The sequence below is a fragment of the Natator depressus genome, chromosome 1 (assembly GCF_965152275.1).
Source record: "Natator depressus isolate rNatDep1 chromosome 1, rNatDep2.hap1, whole genome shotgun sequence".
Classification (NCBI taxonomy): domain Eukaryota; kingdom Metazoa; phylum Chordata; order Testudines; family Cheloniidae; genus Natator; species Natator depressus.
Window position 1 is genome coordinate 318,727,501 of NC_134234.1, and position 22,068 is coordinate 318,749,568.

General features: G+C 40.6%; 1 protein-coding gene across 12 annotated transcripts in view; it reads right to left on the reverse strand.

Moving 5' to 3' along the window:
- Positions 1–1,100: 1,100 nt before the first annotated feature.
- KIF21A (kinesin family member 21A) overlaps positions 1,101–22,068 on the reverse strand; it is a 177,671-nt gene continuing 156,703 nt past the window's right edge. For 7 of the 12 annotated variants that reach the window (XM_074942440.1, XM_074942433.1, XM_074942441.1 and 4 more), the window contains 6 exons: positions 18,009–18,189; positions 16,284–16,448; positions 14,615–14,732; positions 12,023–12,193; positions 8,412–8,611; positions 1,101–2,359 (listed from right to left, as the gene is read on the reverse strand). In XM_074942440.1, the coding sequence (XP_074798541.1) occupies positions 2,266–2,359; positions 8,412–8,611; positions 12,023–12,193; positions 14,615–14,732; positions 16,284–16,448; positions 18,009–18,189 (929 nt within the window). In that variant the 3' untranslated portion in view covers positions 1,101–2,265. The remainder of the gene's footprint in view (positions 2,360–8,411; positions 8,612–12,022; positions 12,194–14,614; positions 14,733–16,283; positions 16,449–18,008; positions 18,190–22,068) is intronic. The other 5 variants (XM_074942437.1, XM_074942436.1, XM_074942442.1 and 2 more) reach the window with 1 other exon arrangement.

Sequence of the window (22,068 nt, forward strand, 5' to 3'; positions counted from 1 at the left end):
ATGTTGGTAACTAAAAGTAAACTAAAATTAAAATTAAAGAGCTGGATGCTTTCCTCTAGTCTGCCAGACAGAAGACATCAGAAATCAGGCAGGACCTTTAGGCTTTCATGGCTCTGCCCCCAGCCTCTCCTCACCAATTGTCCCACTGAGGGGGAACATTAGTCAGACAGCATGAGGGTGACCTACGATAGTCTCCAGGGCCTTCTTGTAATGAATGTGTTCTGCAGAGTACGCAATAACTATATAAATCTCACATCCACCAATCCACACCACTAACTGGGTACTGGGATTAGAACCCTGAACTTTCATACTCCAAAACCACAGGTCTCTAGTACAATTTAAGCTACAGATGAACTCCTGCAGCTGATGGTAGTAGTACCAGGTGCCTTCTGCTCTCTGTGGACCAGACACTAGAGGGCACACTCACTCATACACACATAACTGCCACCTAAGGGATTTAACATGGGAAGGTGGGATATGGTCCTAAATCTTTCGAGCACATACCCTTTTGGTAGTCAGAATGAGCGTTTAAACTCCCAGTGTAAGTAATGCTTCCCAACAACCTGAACACAACTGTTAACTCAAACAATGCTAATACTTTGGAAGTCTCAACCAGAGTAAATGAAGATTATTGAGAAGATTTATGAATTTTCATTTACTTTTCAAATTCATTTAATGTGATGGGAAATTCATTTAACAAAAATTAATAGAAAACTTCAAGGCTTTTGTGTGTTTTGTTGTCCTGTTGTGTAGTGTCTAGAATTTAGATTGTGAGCTCTCTGGGGTGGGGAATGTCTGTTTTGTTACAAGTCTGTACTGTACCTAGCAAAATGTGGCCCTAATCCTTGATGGGGTTCCTAGGTGTTATTGTAACACACATAATAAATAATAATGGGAAATTAGGACAATGAAGCCATATAGAAGTAGAATCTATGGAATATTTTACTCATCAGATTGTTCTATTGCATTAAAAAAAAAGTAAAAATGCATTATTTCATGTAAAATTTTTGGCGTCAGGAAGTGTACTCTAACAATGCATTCTTTACAGACAGAATGGTGAAAAATGCACAGAGAAATAATTCACAGTCACATGTTTATTTAAGCATCACCTCCATAAGCTACAATTTACAGGCTGATATTTTCCACCAAAAAAAAAAAATCCAAACACTGTTTTTTAATCTACATAACCTTTTAAAACTTGCAGAATTTACAAATTAATATTTGGAGCAGCTGGATAAACTATACATCCTCTTTCAATATTCACACTCTGCAACATTTTAAAATCCACATAGGCACAAGATAAGATATTCTCTTTTTACAATCCATCTATTTACATAGCTTTTTCCAAATGTCGATGGTACAGTTCTCATAGTCACTGCCAAGGTTTGCAAAACATAGTGCATCTGAAATATTTTTAGCAGCATATAAAATTAGATAAAAATGAATGACAAATTGCTGTTAAAAAGAAAATGTGAGATGATAAAAACAAGTTCATAAGAAAAATAGATTAAGATATATTTCTATTATGACATTAAGAATACTGTTCATTACAGAATATAGGCAAAGCACTACTAAAACATAACAATTTAACAGCAATTTAGTTCTAGTCCTGAGCACAGAGTATACACAGCTACACAACTTTGGTCAAAAAGAGTACATGTTAACATTAACACAAATCATACAGCATTCACTGTTAGCCAGAAACAGTCATATCAAAAATATCTGTCACACTAACAACTTTCTCAGATATTTTATTCAGTCTGCTTTTATAACATCAATATAGGTAGCCTTTTACAATCTCAAACCAAGGTCTAGTTTAATTAAAGGCTTAGTACGGTATGCATCATTCCCATGTTATCCCAAGATACAAATCAGCTCATCAGAATGTCTGAGAAAGTGAAGTACAAGAGTATTTTGTTTTGTATTTCAGGTTACAGGTTTGAGACTGTTATTAGAGCAGATTACTTTCCAATTTGTTTAAATTACAAGTGTTATATATGCACACAAATCCAGCCATTAGATATATATATCAGGGAAACTCAAGTATATTACCAATAGGCTATTTTTAAATACAGTATACAGGGCAAGTGTTCTAAGGATATCAATGCTAGTAGAATACAACACATATTTACCAGTTGGGTTCAGCTGCATTTTCCAGTTTATTCCAGTTGTTAGTGTTTACCCAGTAAATGCACAGCAAAGTGCACTAAGAACACACAGCATTTTATCACAGTATTCATTTGTGCCCATCATTTCAATTCATGTTTAATTACTGGCAATATCTTCATTTGCATCTCCAGTATCAGAGATATGTCCATCTAGCAGGTTGCGAGCTTTCCAGATCCTCACAGTTCGATCACTGTAAAATATTTGTGGTATCAAACAGAAAAAGTGAGAAAAAAGAAAAAAACCAAGTTTCTGGAAATGTTTAGCTTGTCAATTTATTTCAAGTTGGTTTTAAATATATATTTTTGTCCTAGACATTTCTTGATCTTTATGTAAGCATGGCCTCAAGCCAGGATCAGTGTCAGGTCGGGTTTTTGTTTGTTTGTTTGAAGACAGATATTTCCTTAACTCAAGTATTTTGTATACGGGAATATATTGCTCGTGAAATAAGGCCAACATAACTCTTTAGTAATAGAGCTATTTGTCATCTGCATAAGATTCTTAATCTCAGGTATACCAGCAGGGGTTCTTCAACTTTTTCACAGCATGGACTACCTTCTCTTCCATTCATATTGTTACTATTATTATTTGTATTATCATGGCACCTAGGAGTTCCAGTTGTGGACTAGGACCACATTGTGCTAGGTGCTGTACAAACACAGCACTTCACACTACACTGCTGACATAACTACAGAAATTACTAACATAGCAAAGTAGCATTAGAATAGTATTTCCTTTATAGTTAGAAGTCTTTTAATTAAAAAGTAGTAGCTGGAAACTGGAACATATGAACAGTCAGATCTCTACAGACCAGAGTCTGGGAACCAATGTACCAAAGTATTCATAAAATAGATTTATAAGAGCTGACTAAATCCTAACTTTAGAAAAACACCTGAACTTGTAAAAGTTCCATAGCTTAGGTGAAGGGCTGTGTTAAGGTTCCTTCCCCACTCTGAACTCTAGGGTAAAGATGTGGGGACCTGCATGAAAGACCCCCTAAGCTTATTCTTACCAGCTTAGGCTAAAAACTTCCCCAAGGTACAAACTTTGCCTTGTCCTTGAACCCTATGCTGCCAACACCAAGCGTTTTAAACAAAGAACAGGGAAAGAGCCCACTTGGAGATGTCTTCCCCCAAAATATCCCCCCAAGCCCTACACCCCCTTTCCTGGGGAAGGCTTGATAAGAGTCCTCACCAATTTGTACAGGTGAACACAGACCCAAACCCTTGGATCTTAAGAACAATGAAAAATCTATCAGGTACTTAAAAGAAGAATTTTAATTAAAGAAAAGGTAAAAGAATCACCTCTGTAAAATCAGGATGGTAAATACCTTACAGGGTAATCAGATTCAAAACACAGAGAATCCCTCTAGGCAAAACCTTAAGTTACAAAAAGATACAAAAACAGGAATATACATTCCATCCAGCACAGCTTATTTTACCAGCCATTAAACAAAAAGAAATCTAACACATTTCTAGCTAGATTACTTTCTAACTTAACAGGAGTTATAAGGCTGCATTCCTGATCTGTTCCTGGCAAAAGCATCACACAGACAGACAAACCTTTTGTTCCCCCCCCACTCCAGATTTGAAAGTATCTTGTCCCCTCATTGGTCATTTTGGGTCAGGTGCCAGCAAGGTTATCTTAGCTTCTTAACCCTTGACAGGTGAAAGGGTTTTGCTTCTGGCCAGGAGGAATTTTACAGCACTGTAAACAGAAAGGTGGTTACCCTTCCTTTTATAGTTATGACAGGCTGAATCCTGCTTAAGTTGAAGGGAATGAAACGGGCTCAGTCTGCACTGGGTAGATGTCATGCTATTTTAAGAGGCAGTGGAAAGTATTGGGGCATGGTAAGGGGAGCAGGCCAGGAGAAAACAGGAGGAACCAAGTGGTGAGAATGTGCTCACCACAACTGAATGCAGAGATGCTTTGGCAAGGCAGCAGGCAAAGGAGGATGGGGCTCCTTTAAGGGTCCCTACTACATTTGAGAGAAAAGGGGATTTACCTGAGTGTAGCCAAGGGGAACAGGAAGTGGTGGGACCAGGTAGGGGCATTGACCTACCATATGCACTGGGAGAGAGGGAGAATATTTACACCCCTACATTCTACAAGGATTTCTCTCAGTTACCGATCAGCAGCCCCCCCCCCTCGTCCCACCCATGGGATCAGAGGAGAACTGGGATTTATGATCTGCTCTGGGCTTGTGCTAGTCTCCTTTTTGTTTTGGGGCTGGGAAGGAATTCTTCCCTCACTACGAGACTGGCAGAGGCAGGATGGGTGTTTTTACCTTCCCCACAGCATGTCCGAGACCTGATGAGGTAGGTAAGGTTACATCAAGATGTCACAACTTAGTTGGTGGCAGGTATCCAGAGCAGGCGCTTGTTACTGAGGGGATGCAGTTCCCTGATAAATAGGAGTTGGAAGTGGGATTAGGGGGAGCCATTCCCTAAGGAAGCTGGAAAGAGCTGTGGCTTCTAACGCCTGGTACAGCAGGGAGAGATAACCCTCCCTCTTTACCATCATATGAAGGGAGAGCGGTGGGGTTCCAGCAGTGGGCTGGCTGGGACCAGGTTGGGAAGGTGGGAGGACAAAGGTAGCCCTCCCAAATAGGTAGAAATGATTAAGGAAAAAATGATGACTTGCACTGCATGATTTATTGCCAGGTATTCCTAGATATGCTAAGTGAATAATGCTGTGGTCTAATTAAAAACTATATACATTGCATTTTATCTTTCTTCCTGAATGGCCAGGACAAAGCACCCATTTAAGTGCCCAAATCCCAGCTAATTTAGTTCAGGAAGTTTCAGCCAAAATAAAAAGGTGCTCAGTCACCCAGGATAGGGAAGGGCCCTAATTCTGGAGCTCTATGCCATAATCCTTATGGAGGAGACTTCTTGTAAAGCGATTCAGGGTTTTTTTAAAATGTTTTTTCCTTTCAACATGTGCAACACATGTTAAATAACATATCAATATCACCTTTTGAGAAAAATGAAAAGATCTGAATTATGTTAGTAGCCATATAGTCTGTGAAAAATGTATTAATACAGATATGAACCTGATGTAAATATTTATCAGATTTTATCTATCTCCTTGACTTATCTATTACTTGACTAAATAATTGTTTGCTTACCTCACATACTGTATCTTAGGCATATATTCCTGTCCTTATAAGGCTGGGGTCAGCTGGCATGGATCTAAACTCTGGAACTTACTCCTTCCCTGACCTGAAATAGCCCAACTTTGGTGACCTTTTGGGCATACTACGTGTGGCATCTGTTGGAGTGGGCTTTTGCCAAAAGCTAAGGCTTTGCTTCCCACAACAAAGAAAGAAATTTCTGCAGGTACCTGGCTCCCTGTTGGAATTAACAACACTCCTAGGCTTTTATCGTGTTATTAATAAGGCATAAGGGTACCTGGAGCCTGGGATAGGCCTATTTTTAATTATTTAAAATCTAAATAAACATACAAATATCAGATTTATGTATGATATACATTTCAAAAGGTATATAGCCAACATTTTCAAACATAAATACATACAATGAGACACCTACACCCATATTTAGGCACCTAATATACGTGGCCTGATTTTCATAAACGCAGAGCACTGGCAGCTCCCAATCAATGAGCTGTGGCAGCTCAGTATTTCTTAAAGTTGGGTGCCTCAGTAAATAGCATCAGAGTTTAACAATTTGGCCTTGGCAGGCCCTGTGCTCACCTTAGTTACTGTCTGCCTAGGCTCTGATGCAAATGCCTGCATTTTCTCTAGAATTAGATACTTTTCTTGTTTATAGTGTCTCCAGTATGTTTGATTTTTCCACAAGAGTAATGATTCCATCTATGCTGCTTCTACCTAAACATGCCTATCTTTCTATCTCAGGCTCTTAGATACTGGGAGTGCAATGGGAAGATCTGACCTTTTGTCACTAATCATTGACATTTCTCACTTCTACCTAATGATGCACTACTCACTAGAATATTCACGTTAAGACATTAAAGGAGGACAGTAAGAAGTTGCCATATTCGGAGTTTCTGCTTAGCACAGATACTGTGTGTTCACATTACAAAAGCATGACATTTTGGGTTGTCTCCTGGTCTATAGGAATGTTCTGATGCCATATTCTAGCAGTGGATGGCCCGAGGTCTCCATAATCTTTTACAAAAAGAAAAGGAGTACTTGTGGTACCTTAGCGACTAATAAATTTATTTGATATGAGCATAAGCTTTCATGAGCTACAGCTCACTTCATCAGATGCATTCAGTGGAAAATACAGTGGGGAGATTTATATACATAGAGAACATGAAACAATGGATGTTATCATACACACTGTAACCGAAGTGATCACTTAAGGTGAACTATTACCAGCGGGGGGGGGGGGGGGGGGGGGAGAGACACCTTTTGTAGTGATAATCAAGGTGGGCCATTTCCAGCAGTTGACAAGAACGTCTGAGGATCAGTGGGGGGGGGGGGGGGATAAACATGGGGAAATAGTTTTACTTGGTGTAATGACCCATCCACTCCCAGTCTCTATTCAAGCCTAAGTTAATTGTATCCAGTTTGCAAATTAATTCCAATTCAGCCGTCTCTTGTTGGAGTCTGTTTTTGAAGTTTTTTTGCCACTTTTAGGTCTGTAATCGAGTGACCAGAGAGATTGACGTGTTCTCCAACTGGTTTTTGAATGTTATAATTCTTGACGTCTGATTTGTCCATTTATTCTTTTACGTAGAGACTGTCCAGTTTGGCCAATATACATGGCAGAGGGGCATTGCTGGCACATGATGGCATATATCACATTGGTAGATGTGCAGGTGAACGAGTCTCTGATATTGTGGCTGATGTGATTAGGCCCTATGATGGTGTCCCCTGAATAGATATGTCGACACAGTTGGCAACGGGCTTTGTTGCAAGGATAGGTTCCCGGGTTAGCGGTTCTGTTGCGTGGTGTGTGGTTGCTGGTGAGTATTTGCTTCAGGTTGAGGGGCTGCCTGTAAGCAAGGACTGGCCTGTCTCCCAAGATCTGTGAGAGTGATGGGTCGTCCTTCAGGATAGGTTGTAGATCCTTGAGGATGCGTTGGAGAGGTTTTAGTTGGGGGCTGAAGGTGACGGCTAGTGGCGTTCTGTTATTTTCTTTGTTGAGCCTGTCCTTAGTAGGTGACTTCTGGGTACTCTTCAGGCTCTGTCAATCTGTTTCTTCACTTCAGCAGGTGGGTATTGTAGTTGTAAGAATGCAATAGAGATAGAGATCTTGTAGGTGTTTGTCTGAGGGGTTGGACAGGCCCAACAAAGCCTGTTGCCAACTGTGTCGACATATCTATTCAGGGGACACCATCATAGAGCCTAATCACATCAGCCACAATATCAGAGGCTCGTTCACCTGCACATCTACCAATGTGATATATGCCATCATGTGCCAGCAATGCCCCTCTGTCATGTACACTGGTCAAACTGGACAGTCTCTACGTAAAAGAATAAATGGACACAAATCAGACATCAAGAATAATAACATTCAAAAACCAGTTGGAGAACACTTCAATCTCTCTGGTCACTCGATTACAGACTTAAAAGTGGCAATACTTCAACAAAAAAAACTTCAAAAACAGACTCCAATGAGAGACGGCTGAATTGGAATTAATTTGCAAACTGGATACAATTAACTTAGGCTTGAATAGAGACTGGGAGTGGATGGGTCATTACACAAAGTAAAACTATTTCCCCTTGTTTATCCCCCCCCCCCCCCCCCACTGTTCCTCAGACGTTCTTGTCAACTGCTGGAAATGGCCCACCTTGATTATCACTACAAAAGGTTCCCCCCCACCCCCGCTCTCTTGCTGGTAATAGCTCACCTTAAGTGATCACTCTGGTTACAGTGTGTATGGTAACACCCATTGTTTCATCTTCTCTATGTATATAAATCTCCCCAATGTATTTTCCACTGAATGCATCCAATGAAGTGAGCTGTAGCTCACGAAAGCTTATGCTCAAATAAATCGGTTAGTCTCTAAGGTGCCACAAGTACTCCTTTTCTTTTCGCGAATACAGACTAACACGGCTGCTACTCTGAAACCTGACATAATGTATTACATAGAATGTAAGCAATTTGAAGCGTGGACCTTGTCTTTCTGCTTTTACTGTGAAGTGACTCAGCTCACTTGTGAGTGCTTTGAATTAATTTGTTTGTGCAGAATTTGAGTTACACATGAAGAAAGAGAAAGTAGTATGTATGGAAAACATTAGAACACAAACTCACTCTGCTGCTGTAAAAATGTGGCTGGAGTTGGTGCAGATAGCATTTATAGGACTGTCATGTCCCCGCATTTCTCCTACTGGTATGAATGTATCCACATTCCAGAGCTTTAGAATACCTCCTCTACAGCCACTGAGAAGAACAGAGGAGCCAGGCACCAGTCCAAGAGCACACACCCAGTCCTTGTGTGCATTAGGAACTTGCTGAAAAACAAATGATACACAAATCGTGCTATAAGGCAGAGTGGGCACAGGAATGAGCACAGGTTTAGGCATCAGGAAGTTCCGAGTTCTAATCCCAATTTCCCAGCTCTGCAACAGACTAGGTATGTGGTCATGCAAACTTCACAATCTCTCTGCTTCACTTTCTCTCTCTGCAAAACAGCGATAAAGCTTTCCTACCGCACATAGTTTTTATATAATAAAATTAGTTAGCATTTGTACATAATTTTGAATGTGTGAAATGCTAAGTGTTATCGCAGACCAGGAATAAAACCCACTATGCACAGTACTGACTCTGATATCTATCTGCTCAGCCCATACGTGTTGAATTTCAAGAGAAATTAGTTGTAGATACAGAATAATTGTATATTTGAATTTTCAGGTTCTGCATTTTACTGATAAGCATATAAAACAAATTGTGGAACAGCAGAAACATTTCAGACTAAAGAAAATTACCCCTAAAGCTGCAAATGTGTAAGATGCTTACCGGCTGTATATAAATAGTTAAGGAACTGTGAAACTGTTTGTCTAAAGCTCATCCCCTCTCCTCTGTTCCCCATTCCCTCCTATGCATTATAAATAGATTTGAGGAACACTTATTAAAAACACATTCTTCCTTAATTGAGGAGAGACACTGCTGATTCAGAAAGCAAAAAGGTACCCAAACAGGATGCCAATAACATTCATTTGAGACCAAGAGCAGTGAACTAATGGCCCAAGCCTGCTCCCATTGACTTTCATGGGAACAGGACTGGGCCATAACTTCCAACACCATTACATTTTATAGCAACTTTAGCTTTGGCTCCTGACTCCACTTTTCTCCCCCTCTGGAACAGTCATGCCAAAAACAGTCAAGAGCAGAGCTAAAACATGTAGTACACAATGAGACTACGTACAGCATTACAAACCAGGTGTTTTTATTGCCAGAAAAGGTTATATAATACAATATACGCCATCAGGTTATAAAATTATTGCTAAACGTATTTACAGAGCTCCCAAGTGGCTGAGAAGTTTGGTAGAGCAAAATATTACTGACTCCACCAAAAAACCTGAAAGCATAAGTAACCTCTAAGATTAAGTGTCCAGGCTCATACTGCTTTCTAAAATGTCTCCGACTGTTTTCTGAATATATTTAGGCATTCAAAAGCAACATCAATTCTTTTCATTTCTTACTTTAAAATTCAGTACAACTGTGTCACTAAACCCAATGCCTTCATATCACATTTGCAGATAAACGCATGACATATTCTGAAGCAGTATTTGTGGAAAAAACTAGAAGTTAAGGTTAACCATTTTTGAGCTCTGTCATCCTGTTCTGAATTTTTTAACAATTAAATTATAAAGATAACAGGATACGTACTAATGATAGAGCATAAAACAACAAAATATATATACTATATGAGAAAACCTAAAATATATTGCCTTTGGTATACTGGAATACATCCAGTTCATTATATAGTAAATCACTATAGTATAGAGAAAGAGTGCACTATGTACTGTTACAAACATTAACGTAATTATATATGTGAACACATATATCAGTGCAAAGTTCATATTCCACAATATTTTAATGAGTCTGGAAATGTAAAAGTTATGATTCTCAACATTAATTTGCTCACATTATGCATATATAATATTTTTGTTCCTATTCTACCCATTTTTGTTGTTAAATGTATAGCTTAATATATTTTTTATTTATATAGTAAAATGTATGCTATAAAATATATGGATGTACATACGTACAAACATGGCTGAATACACGTTATTGTGGGAATCTGAATTTCTGTACTTTAACTCCTATTTTAACTGTGCAACCTTAAGACTGCATAACATAGGAAAATAGAAATAGCCATTCCAGATCTGACCAGTGATTTCATAGAAAGGCACAAAAAACATGTAAGACACAATTATAAAATAATCTGCCCACACAGGAAGTTTCTTCTTAACCTCATCAGTTAGTGGTTCTCTTATGCCCTGAAGGAATAACTTCTGTTTATTTTAACCCTTACGGATACAACTGTGGATGTTTTCAATACCTATATAGACGTCCAATACTTTTTCAAGAATTGCTAAGCTCTGCAAAGCACTTGGCATGAATGAGATCTAGTGGCAATCAGTTCCACGGACGAATGGTGCACTATGTAAAACAAGCATTTCTTTTTATAAGATTTGCGGCTTTTCACATCTTCTTTAGTTTTGACTTGCCTAAACAATTTTGTCTCATCTCAAGGACTCCCTCAAGCCCTGCGATAGGAGCAGAGTCTTGTGGAGCTGCAGCCCATACAGCAGCCCAGGGAGGTTTAGACAGGCATCCACTAATGTCAGTGGCTTCTCCAGCCCCTGAAGCCGCCCAGAATCAGGAAGTCTCAAAAGGTAGCTTAAAGCTGCCTTAGCCCTGAGGCTCTCAGTTCTGTGCTGCAGAACAGAACCTCACTCAAAATGTTTTAAATAAAGGTCTGTCAAAGAATGTGCAATATGTCATAGGAAAAAATCAAAACCAAACCAAGATGTTGTTAGGCTCTGCTACAAATCCTACCAAGTACCCACTGAGCATGATCAGAGGTTAATTTTTCCAATGACTTTCAGAATTATTGTCCAAGCAACGTTTTTTTAGTTTGATTGTGGAGATACTCCAGACTGAAAATCATTTAAGCTACACTTCAAAGTTCTATTGTTTTTAACCTAATCCTATTGAAAATAAATGACAATTTTTTTAAGAGTGAAAAACATATTTTTCTAGACACATGTAGCTAAAGAGATGTTTTGAAACATTATAGCTATAATTTTACACACACATACATATGTATGCACTTTTCAGTTGAGACCACGTAAGAAAACTTTTCAGACAAAAAGAATGTTTTTGGAAGTTGTAAGTAAAACCAAGGGTATACAATGAAAATGCTCTGAAACCCGATTTATAACAATTGTTACTTAGGAAACACTAAAAATTTTGTTCACAAATTACTCCTCAATTCAATATTCTCCACACTGCCCACAATACTGATGTTAATAAACCAATTCAGACCACAAGAGGGTTAAGATGAATATTCCATGAGGATGTAATTTCATGTGTTTATAACAATTCTCTTGAAGCCAACCAATTAACGTACATGTTCTGTGCTCTACTAATGGAGTACAAACCTCTTCACGGTCAGTCTTCTGACATTCCACTTCAACTACAGCAATGGGAAAGCAATGGTGTTCCTAGTACAAAGAGCAGCTCCGCAAGTCCAGTCCATTTGCCCAATATACTTACCTAACAAATTAAAAATAGCAGCAGCAAAGTAGGTAGTGACTGGTTGAGCACAAATTGAGTGTTCATTTATAAAGTATGAAATACACACAAAAGTACTACAGCACAATTATCAGATCATCCACCTGATTTTACATTACCTGAAGCAGGTCTTTTTGAGCTAGATCCCATTTCTTTATTCCGTTATCTCTGGACCCACTAAAAAGGGTGTCTCCAATGATAATAAGTGCTTCAATCCCATCATAATGAGGTGGTTCAAAATTGTGCGTTGGACTAACAGTTCCAAGAGCCCCTTCAGTTACATCAAACATCTGGAACAAGAATAGCAATAAATATTCAGATATGCTATTTTCTCTTGGCAAGCAATTAACAAAATAAATCAGAGAACTCATTTCACCTCTACCATGTAGCTATCGTGAATATATTCAGGGATAATGTAATGTAAGCTCAGGTTTAGCAAAACTCGAGTTAGCAGACCCTGAGTTTGTTAATCTAGGCTTGAGCATCTACACTCATTTTGTAATTGTTCGGGTTCCAATACCTACCTTAAAGGTTGGACTCATGCAGGCCTGAGTCCAACCATCTATACCCCAGTCTTAGTGCCCTCCAAAACGTAGCTGCTCTAGCCTTTTGTTTGTGGTGCAGTGAGGGAAACTTGGACTGTCCAACAAACTTGATTGTCCACAGGACAAAGAAAGTTGGCCCGTGGGATTGAGGAATCCCTTTGGTGAACTTCCAGAGCAAGAGTCCACTGAGACTGTGTCTAAACTGCAAAGCAATAGAGCTTGAACCATGGGTCCCAGCTTGATTCAGGCTCAGCCCCTCCACTCCCATGGATCTGTGACTCTTGAGCCAAACCCTCAGTTGGCATCATTTGTATGTAGACAGAAGGAGGGGTTAGGCTTGAGCCTGAGTTTGAATCTGGGCTTGCACTGCAGGGTAGACATACCCACCATGAATGATTTATAGGAAGAAACTTGGGAAAGAGCTGGAGAGTTTCATTCCTTATGGGCAAGACCCAGGGTACCATGGAGAGCACAAATTATGTGGCAGAGCCCCACTCAATTAATGTAGCAGAGCTTCACTGAATTCACTGCAAGTGGGAATTATACAAAAGTGCTAACTCACTAGGAGATCAATGGATAAATCTTCTAATTGTATTATAAAAATATGTCCAAATACATAACCAACGCCCAGTATTTATTTGCTTTGTAGCAGAGGAACATCTCTCCTCTCAGCCTTTGTATCTTCACAGACAGCCTGTTAGTAATTTCTGATTGCTCAGGGAAGGAGCATGCAGCAGTATGAGGAGCAGACGGGTGGAAGCACTGTCTTGTAGTTGAGAGGTGGATAGTTGTAGGAAGAGGTGGTAATTTCCAGAAAATTTTGTTTCTGTAAGTGTTCTGTCCCTTTAAGTATTGATGTCTCCTCTGAGCCACATGTACCTTTCTCCTTCCCAGTTCTCGGAGAACTGGGCCCCAGAATGCAGGCTCTTCAAATAACAGACCACTAGCTCCATTCAAATAAGCTCTGTGTCATGCAACTTAGTTACCTTAATAGCACTTTACAATAAATAAACTTGACAGTAAGAAAAATTGATTACTTGGCAATGTAAAAAACAAACAAACAAAAAAAAAAGCTGAAATGAATTAAAGGTTTGGGGTTTTTTTTTTTTTAAAAAAGTCATTATGCATGGCATTCAATTAGAAATTCATGGAACAGTTGCATCTGTCTCAAAGACATGTAAGGCTAATTTCATCTAAAGATTACATTCACTTCAGTGGTATATTCTGTTCTTAGTATTTTAATACACATCAAGCCACTGAAATAAATTAAGTTTACATCCATATTTTAGAATCTCCCTTTAAGAGAATAACAATCTTCCCCACTAAATTAAATGGGATTTACCTGTTGGCTTTTTTCCAGCTTAATTTGACAACAAATTACAATACAAATGCAATGACATTAAAAGGAAACTATTTGGGTGGCCAAGTCAGGCACTCAAAATTTAGAAAATACTAGAATTAACGTTGCCTGCATAACCTTAATTCTGCCTCTGTCTGGGCGTGCATAATGTACAGTATTTAATTACATGATCACATGCTATTTTCTCCTCAGGATCCCTGCATCATTCAGTGCATCAGGAAGAGAGTTCCTGAATGGTCTGTTATTTGAAGGAGGTGGTGGAATCTTCTTCCTTTGAAGTTTTTAAGGTCAGGCTTGACAAAACCCTGGCTGAGATGATTTAGTTGGGGATTGGTCCTGCTTTGAGCAGAGGGTTGGACTAGATGACCTCCTGAGGTCCCTTCAAACCCTGATATTCTATGATTCTATGATTTAACCTCTGTACACAGTTCAATATTTTGTGTATATCTATTATGTCACTACTTATTCATCTTCTCACTTTTGATATTGCCCTAATATTTTACTTTCTCTTGATAAGGAAGTCTTTCCCTGAGTCTAAAAATTGCTGTTGCCCTTCAACAAATTGTTTCTGCTTTATACTTTTTGAGATGGGGCCATCGTTAGATGGAAAGTACTATAAAATTGGTATTATTAATAAACATATTAATATGCATTACATGATATACGATTTTCCATCTGGGCTGCCATTTTTTGGAATGTTGGGAGAGGAAGGTAGAAAATGAAAGTAACACTAATCATAAACCCTGCCCCTACTGGTCAAGTGAAAATACAGTAAAGGAGAAAATGTTAATACTAAGATGTATTACCTTTATATAGTGATCCTTTGAGCCAGTGATGATAAGATCTTGTCCATTGGAAATGCGGTCTACAGTAAGGCACATGACAGGACCTAGGTGACCAGTTAACTTTCCTGTAGACTGGAATCTTTAAGAAGAAGAAAAGGAGTGAATGCGAGGTGGGGGTAATGTGATGAAGAATATTCTTAATTTTTAACCAGCTTTAAACTTGGATGCAGAGAGTATGCAGCTCCATTTTCAAAAGTGTGTGACCCCGTGGGGATTTGGGGGTTTATTACTTCCATTGGATATGCTGAAAAATATGATCTATTTGTAGAGTTTTATAGCACAGTTTCTGGCCAAATGGATTTTCTGCGTTTTTGCTCTTTTCTTCACAAGGTTTCCAGATGTCTTCTCCACCTTCCCACCCCCACCACACATGGAAATTCACCCAACAAGCATACCCAATCATGGTAAATGTAAATAAATACATGCGTAGCTTGTTTGAAAAATCTACTTTTATGTCAGATGATTCTAACTACAGGCAATTATCTCCACTTTAGCTAGTCCTTGCTTTCTGACTATTTCTGGGTGTCTGTATTCTGATTTGCATAACTACTGTCTGGTTATTTTCAATTACCATATATTATGTAAATCCAGCTGCTCTCATTAGGTGATAGCCACTACTAGTCTGAATGCAGGCATTAGCAAAATCATTTTTCAGTAACTACCGTAAATATGCAAGTCTCCGTACCCTGATGGGCTACTCTAATCTGTATTTTCACTTGTGCCATTTTCAAACTGCTTGCCTCCTGACTCATTTTGACTGAACAGAAAATGACTCTTCTTTCCACTGTAGCTGCTATATAGGCCTGATCCTCCAGATTCTCACTACCAGGCAAAGTGCCTGCTATAGTTCTGATCCTACAATGAGCTCCTCAGAGGGCACCATTCACTTAAAGAAGGCGCTTCCTACACATAACTCATTGCATGATTGGGGCATGAGTGAATATTCGGGCAGTAAGGGTTGGTAGTATCAACCTATGTGTGTTTGTTCTGAGCTGTGTTTCAGAACTGACCCGGGGTTGTGTGGGGCTGGGATTATCTCAGTGCAAACACAATGACCATTATTCTGAAGGGAAGGCTTTGCTGACCTGGAGGTAGTAGGGAGGAGAGATGAAAGGAATGCAGAAAATGAGTCAAAAGGTTTTTAAACCCATTTCCACAATCTCACAGCCCCATTTGATTTGCTTCTATAGTTTTTCCCCCTCTATCATGTACATTTTAGTTTGCTGACCTGTTGGGAAGGCAGGGATGGGGAGCAGGGAAAGGAGAGAAGGAATGAAGGAAAGCAGGGGAAACGACTGGGGAGTTAAGACAGACCAACGAACAAGGTTGTATGCTTTTCATTTAAAATTCACATTTCAACTCCGTTTTTATTCTTTTCCACTAATTTAAAAAGTCAATGTTTAATTCAAAGACCCAGCCTAATAGTGATTAGGCAATCACTTCGGAATGTCTTGTATTGGGTCAGTAATAACCATAGTGTGGACAAATTAATCCCTTGGATTTTGACCTACGAGCTTGTTCAGCCCAAGGCATTGATATTGCCTCATGAACATGAAGCATCCTGGTGCTATCTTTGTAATATATTCTGGTAAATATCAAGAGAATATTATCTTTTGCCTTAGTTATGTACCTTTTAAGGTCCCACATCCTTACTGCATTTCCAGAAGCTGCATAGAGGAAAGTGCCAGTTGGATTTAGTGCAATTTGGTTGATCTGGTTTTCTCCAGCAGGAATAGTTACTGTTCTGTTAGTGCTTCCAGAACAACCATCACCCGACATCACCTGGCCTGAAGACCTGAATATTACCAAAAAGAGACAGTTACTTTCTCTCTTCTCAAATATACCTTACATTTTGTTTAAAAATAAGCATGCTTATTTGAAGGTAAAAGAACTACAGATCAATTCTGAACACTGAATAATATAGGCAAATCCACAAAAAACTACACTCTATACATGGATTTAAAAAAATTGACGTTTCCACATATTATAATAAATATTTACTGAGTCTACATCCATAAAGAGGCTGGCACCAACAAGCTATGCACTTGTACTACATTGACCTGTGACTGGGATCTCAAACTAGGCAGGTCAGCCTGGTAAGTACTTGGATGGGAGACTTTCAGGAAAAAACCCAGGTGCTGATTATTCAGGAGGCAGCATTCTTCTCTCTAACACATGCTGATTGTCTGCCTGTTGATTCATCCCCAGCACAACAGTAGGGTCATGGTGCAATCGGAAATGCCAACTTCCTGGTAAACTGAGTGGCATATTTTTGTAAGAGTGGAGATGTTAACTTTGATATTCTGGCCAAATTGTAGCTTAGGTAACTACATTCCGCTCACTACGTTTCTGTTGTTTCAATTGGATAAATTAATTTCTCTTCCTAAAAACTGATGATAAAAAATGCGGATACAAAATGACTGCTGTGTTGCACCATACAGGTGGTTGCAGTGGAGTGGTGGATGAAGTGATAACACATATAACTGTATATATAGACAAAAGCAACAAAAGGGGTTGTGTCCTCATTACCTTAACCCTGTAGTGATACTATAAGAGAGGCCTCAGATCAAAGCTGGCAGAGCTGATATCAACTTCATGGCAGCTGCAGTTCTTGGTAGCTGCCTCCTCTGCTACTCCTACAATCAACCCAGCCACTCCAACTTCTCTCCCAAACCCTTCCCCTTGCTCTCTCCCCTGAACTCATACAATCTCCTTTCTAGTTCCTGCAACACATACCCCACCTCTATTTTCACATCCCCACTAGCCAGCACTAAGATGCAATCTCAAGTGAGATCCTGGTATTTTTAAATTCACTCAGAAAAGAGGTTCCCTTCAAATATTAGCTCTGGCTTTTGAATAACAGTGTTTTTAAACTAGCCTGAATACAGAGTACTCACCTTAAACTCTTGTATTGAAAGATAAGGTAGAGAAAGATTCATGTTTCGTTAGGGTTCTAAGTACCCCCTTAAAAAAAGCCCTTCCATATCTTTAAAACTGAATAGAACTATCGTGTAAAGACTCAACTCACTCAACCAAGACCAAAATGCCATCTCAGAGCTGAAAAAAACCTAAAGTTAAAGGCAAAGCTGTTTTTTCTCAGTGGAACATAGAAAAAGAAAAACTTCACAATACTTTCCTTTTCCCTAGAGACTGTGGGTCTACCCCTAAAAGTCCAGGTTTAAAGTCAATGGGAGTCTGTTCAGGGAGTTTGAGCCCTTATTTTGGTTTCTTTGCGGTCCCATAATATTCTGTACTTAAAATATGATCTTTACACTTTCTCTTATTAAGACTAATGCAATTTTATTTAAAATTAAGAATTATTCAGCTCTTTGCATTTGAGATTTCAGTCACTTACGTTAATGTCCGAATACACCTGGCAGAATCACGGATGTCCCACACCTTAATATAAGATGTTGAAATTGTGAAGACCAGGCTAGTATAGTTGCAATATTTTACAGATACAACATTGTTAGGATGACTTCCTAGAGACATAATCTCTTGTCCAGTTACCAGATTCCATACTTTACAAGTGCGATCTAAAAAAGACACACAGAAGAGAAAATGTGTATATTTTTCTCCGTATTAAAAAAAAATCTATATTTATGTTTATATATCACACCCTCCAACATTTTAGGTCCATCATAAATGACAGAATTCAATATATCCTAACCACCACATGTGGACATCTCCATGCTGCAGCAAAACTACACCCAGTTTATAATAAAGTATGTTCCTTCGTAACATACCAGCTCCCAAGAGCATTTCACACCCCAATGTACAATAGCCTTGCAATCAGTCCCTGGTCAGTCCCTCCACAGGGAAAATGTGAGAAGACAGGTGGAAGTTAAAGAATATCCTGACGATCACAAAATTTGGGCTATGGAAGATCACAGGGACACCTCACCAAAATTTGGGCTATGGAAGATCACAGGGACACCTCACCAAGAACACACTGCAGCAGGGGGCTGAAAGCCTGAGCACCACAGATGACCTTGACTGACAAGTTAACATGTGACGAGAAAGGCATTCTCTCCGGAAGTCAGGTCCCAAACTATTCAGGGCTTCAGGCACCTCTGAAAATCTCAGTCTAAGTTGGTATGATGCACAGTTCCAGTTTCAATGAGATTTAAGTACCTAAGGCCTTGTCCACACACCAAAGATATACTGTTTTATCTGCTCTGGTATAGTTAAAATGGTACAGCCCTCTAGGGTGGATGCAGTTATACCAGCATAGCTTAATTCTGTTTGGGAAGGGGAATAAGATATACCAGTATAAGCACATTTTTACCAATAAAACTGCATCCACACTAGGGGTTGTGGCAGCATAACTATCAGTAAAAAAAAACAAAAAACCAAAAACAAAATCATACCCCTAATTATATGAGCACAAGAAGCGTGGATAGACCTAGACTCTCTTCAGATGCTTTGAAAACCCCAGCTTTAAAGGCCAAAACCAAAACCTACATCTGAACTCTCAGATGAAATTAGCAGCCAGTGCAGCTTCTGGAACACGGACATAAGCTACTCTAAGCCCTGGTCTACACTACGAATTTAGGTCGAATTTAGCAGCGTTAGGTCGATTTATCCCTGCACCCGTCCACATGACCAAGCCTGTTTTGTCGACTTAAAGGGCTCTTAAAATCGATTTCTGTACTCCTCCCCGGCGAGGGGAGTAGTGCTAAAATCAACCTCACTGGGTCGAATTTGGGGTAGAGTGGACGCAATTCGACGGTATTGGCCTCCGGGAGCTATCCCAGAGTGCTCCATTGTGACCACTCTGGACAGCACTCTCAACTCAGATGCACTGGCCAGGTAGATAGGAAAAGCCCCAGGAACTTTTGAATTTCATTTCCTGTTTGGCCAGTGTGGCGATCTGATCAGCACAGGTGACCATGGAGTCCCAGAATTGCAAAAGAGCTCCAGCGTGGACCGAACGGGAGGCACTGGTTCTGATTGCTGTATGGGGAGAAGAATCCGTGCAGGCAGAACTCCGTTCCAAAAGATGAAATGCAAATATTTTTGCCAAAATCTCCAAGGGTGTGATGGACAGAGGCTACAACAGGGACACACAGCAGTGCCACATGAAAGTTAAAGAGCTGAGGCAAGCCTACCAAAAAACAAAGGATGCAAATGGTCCCTCCGGGTCAGAGCCCCACACATGCCGCTTCTATGATGAGCTGCATGCAATTCTAGGGGGAGCCCCTACCACTTTCCCACCACTGTCCATGGACACCTGCAAGGGGAGAGTCTCACGCAACAGGGATGAGGATTTTGTGGATGAGGAGGATGAGGATAGCACACAGCAGGCAAGTGGAGAATCCCTTCTCCCTGGCAGCCAGGAACTGATCACCACCCTGGAGCCAATATCCTCCCAACCCTCCCAGGGCGGGCTCCCGGACCATGAAGCTGGAGAAGGCACCTCTGGTGAGTGTACCCCTCTGGTGAGTGTACCTTTGTAAATATAATACAGGGTTTAAAAGCAAGCATGTTTAATGATTAATTTGCCCTGAAGACTTAGGATGCATTCACGGCAAGTATAGCTACTTGAAAAGTCTGTTAACGTGTTTCGGGATGGAGCGGAAATCCTCCAGGGACATCTCCATGAAGCTCTCCTGGAGGTACTGTCTGTGTTAGCCTCAGGAGATCGATATCATTCATGGTCACCTGGTTGAAATACGGGAAATTTGTTTAAGGGGACATTCAGAGGTGCCTGTTCCTGCTGGGCTGTTTTCCTTTGGCTGAAAAGAAATCATTCCCACTGTCAGCCACATGGTGGGGGGAGGCCCGTTCATGCTGAGCTGTTCGCATTTGGCTTTCAGGGATCTTCCCTGATACTAGCCACGCGGTGGTGGTGGGGTGTGTGAAGCAATCATCCCAGAGAATTGGGGGGCGGGGGGGTTGGGTTGTGCTGCACATTCACCCTAAAACCACAGCCCCTCCTTTTAAATGGCCAACCCAACGGGCTTTGCTTGGTATGGGAAAGGAGGGCACTGCTGTTTGAAACTGTTCCCACATAGAATATCAGGGTTGGAAGGGACCTCAGGAGGTCATCTAGTCCAACCCCCTGCTCAAAGCAGGACCGATCCTCAATTAAATCATCCCGGCCAGGGCTTTGTCAAGCCTGACCTTAAAAACTTTTAAGGAAGGAGATTCCACCACCTCCCTAGGTAACGCATTCCAGTGCTTCACCACCCTCCTAGTGAAAAAGTTTTTTCCTAATATCCAACCTAAATCTCCTCCACTGCAACTTGAGACCATTACTCCTTGTTCTGTCATCTGCTACCACTGAGAACAGTCTAGAGCCATCCTCTTTGGAACCCCCTTTCAGGTAGCTGAAAGCAGCTATCAAATCCCCCCTCATTCTTCTCTTCCGTAGACTAAACATCCGCAGTTCCCTCAGCCTCTCCTCATAACTCATGTGTTCCAGTCCCCTAATCATTTTTGTTGCCCTCCGCTGGACTCTTTCCAATTTTTCCACATCCTTCTTGTAGTGTGGGACCCAAAACTGGACACAGTACTCCAGATAAGGCCTCACCAATGTTGAATAGAGGGGAACGATCATGTCCCTCGATCTGCTGGCAATGCCCCTACTTATACCCAAAATGCCATTGACCTTCTTGGCAACAAGGGCACACTGTTGACTCATATCCAGCTTCTCGTCCACTGTAACCCCTAGGTCCTTTTCTGCAGAACTGCTGCCTAGCCGTTCGGTCCCTAGTCTGTAGCGGTGCATTGGATGTTATGAAGGTTGAAGAAGCTGAAACCCTTTGCCTTACCATGGCTGTCTGCAAGCCGAATTCTGCTGCCCAGCTGAGCATGTGTGATGTCTCACACCAAACCGGGGCACTCAATATAAGAGGCAAAATGCGACTGTACCAAAAGCACATGTGCTATGTAATGTGAATCGCTTGATTCAGTGTGAAATAGTCTTTCCTTTGTTCTCTAAAATATATCTTTTAAAATACTAAGCTCCCTTTTTCTCCCCCCGCAGCTGAAAACGTTTCTATGCTCCCCCTATCATCTCCGTCCCAGAGGCTAGTGCAGATTAGAAGGCGAAAAAAAACGCACTCGCAATGAAATGTTCTCAGAGCTCATGCCGTCCTCCCACACTGAAAAAGCTCAGCAGAATGCGTGGAGGCAAACAATGGCAGAGACCAGGAAAGTGTTAAATGAACACGAGAGGAGGGAGGTGCACGATGAAAGGAGGCAGGAGTGTGATGAAAGGAGGCAGGATGCAATGCTGAGTCTAATGGGGGAGCACACGGACATGCTCAGGTGTCTGGTGGAGCTGCAGGAAAGGCAGCAGGAGCACAGACCGCCGCTGCAGCCCTTATATAACCGCCTGCCCTCCTCCCCAGGTTCCATATCCTCCTCACCCAAACGCCCAAGAATGCAGGGGGAGACTACGGGCACCC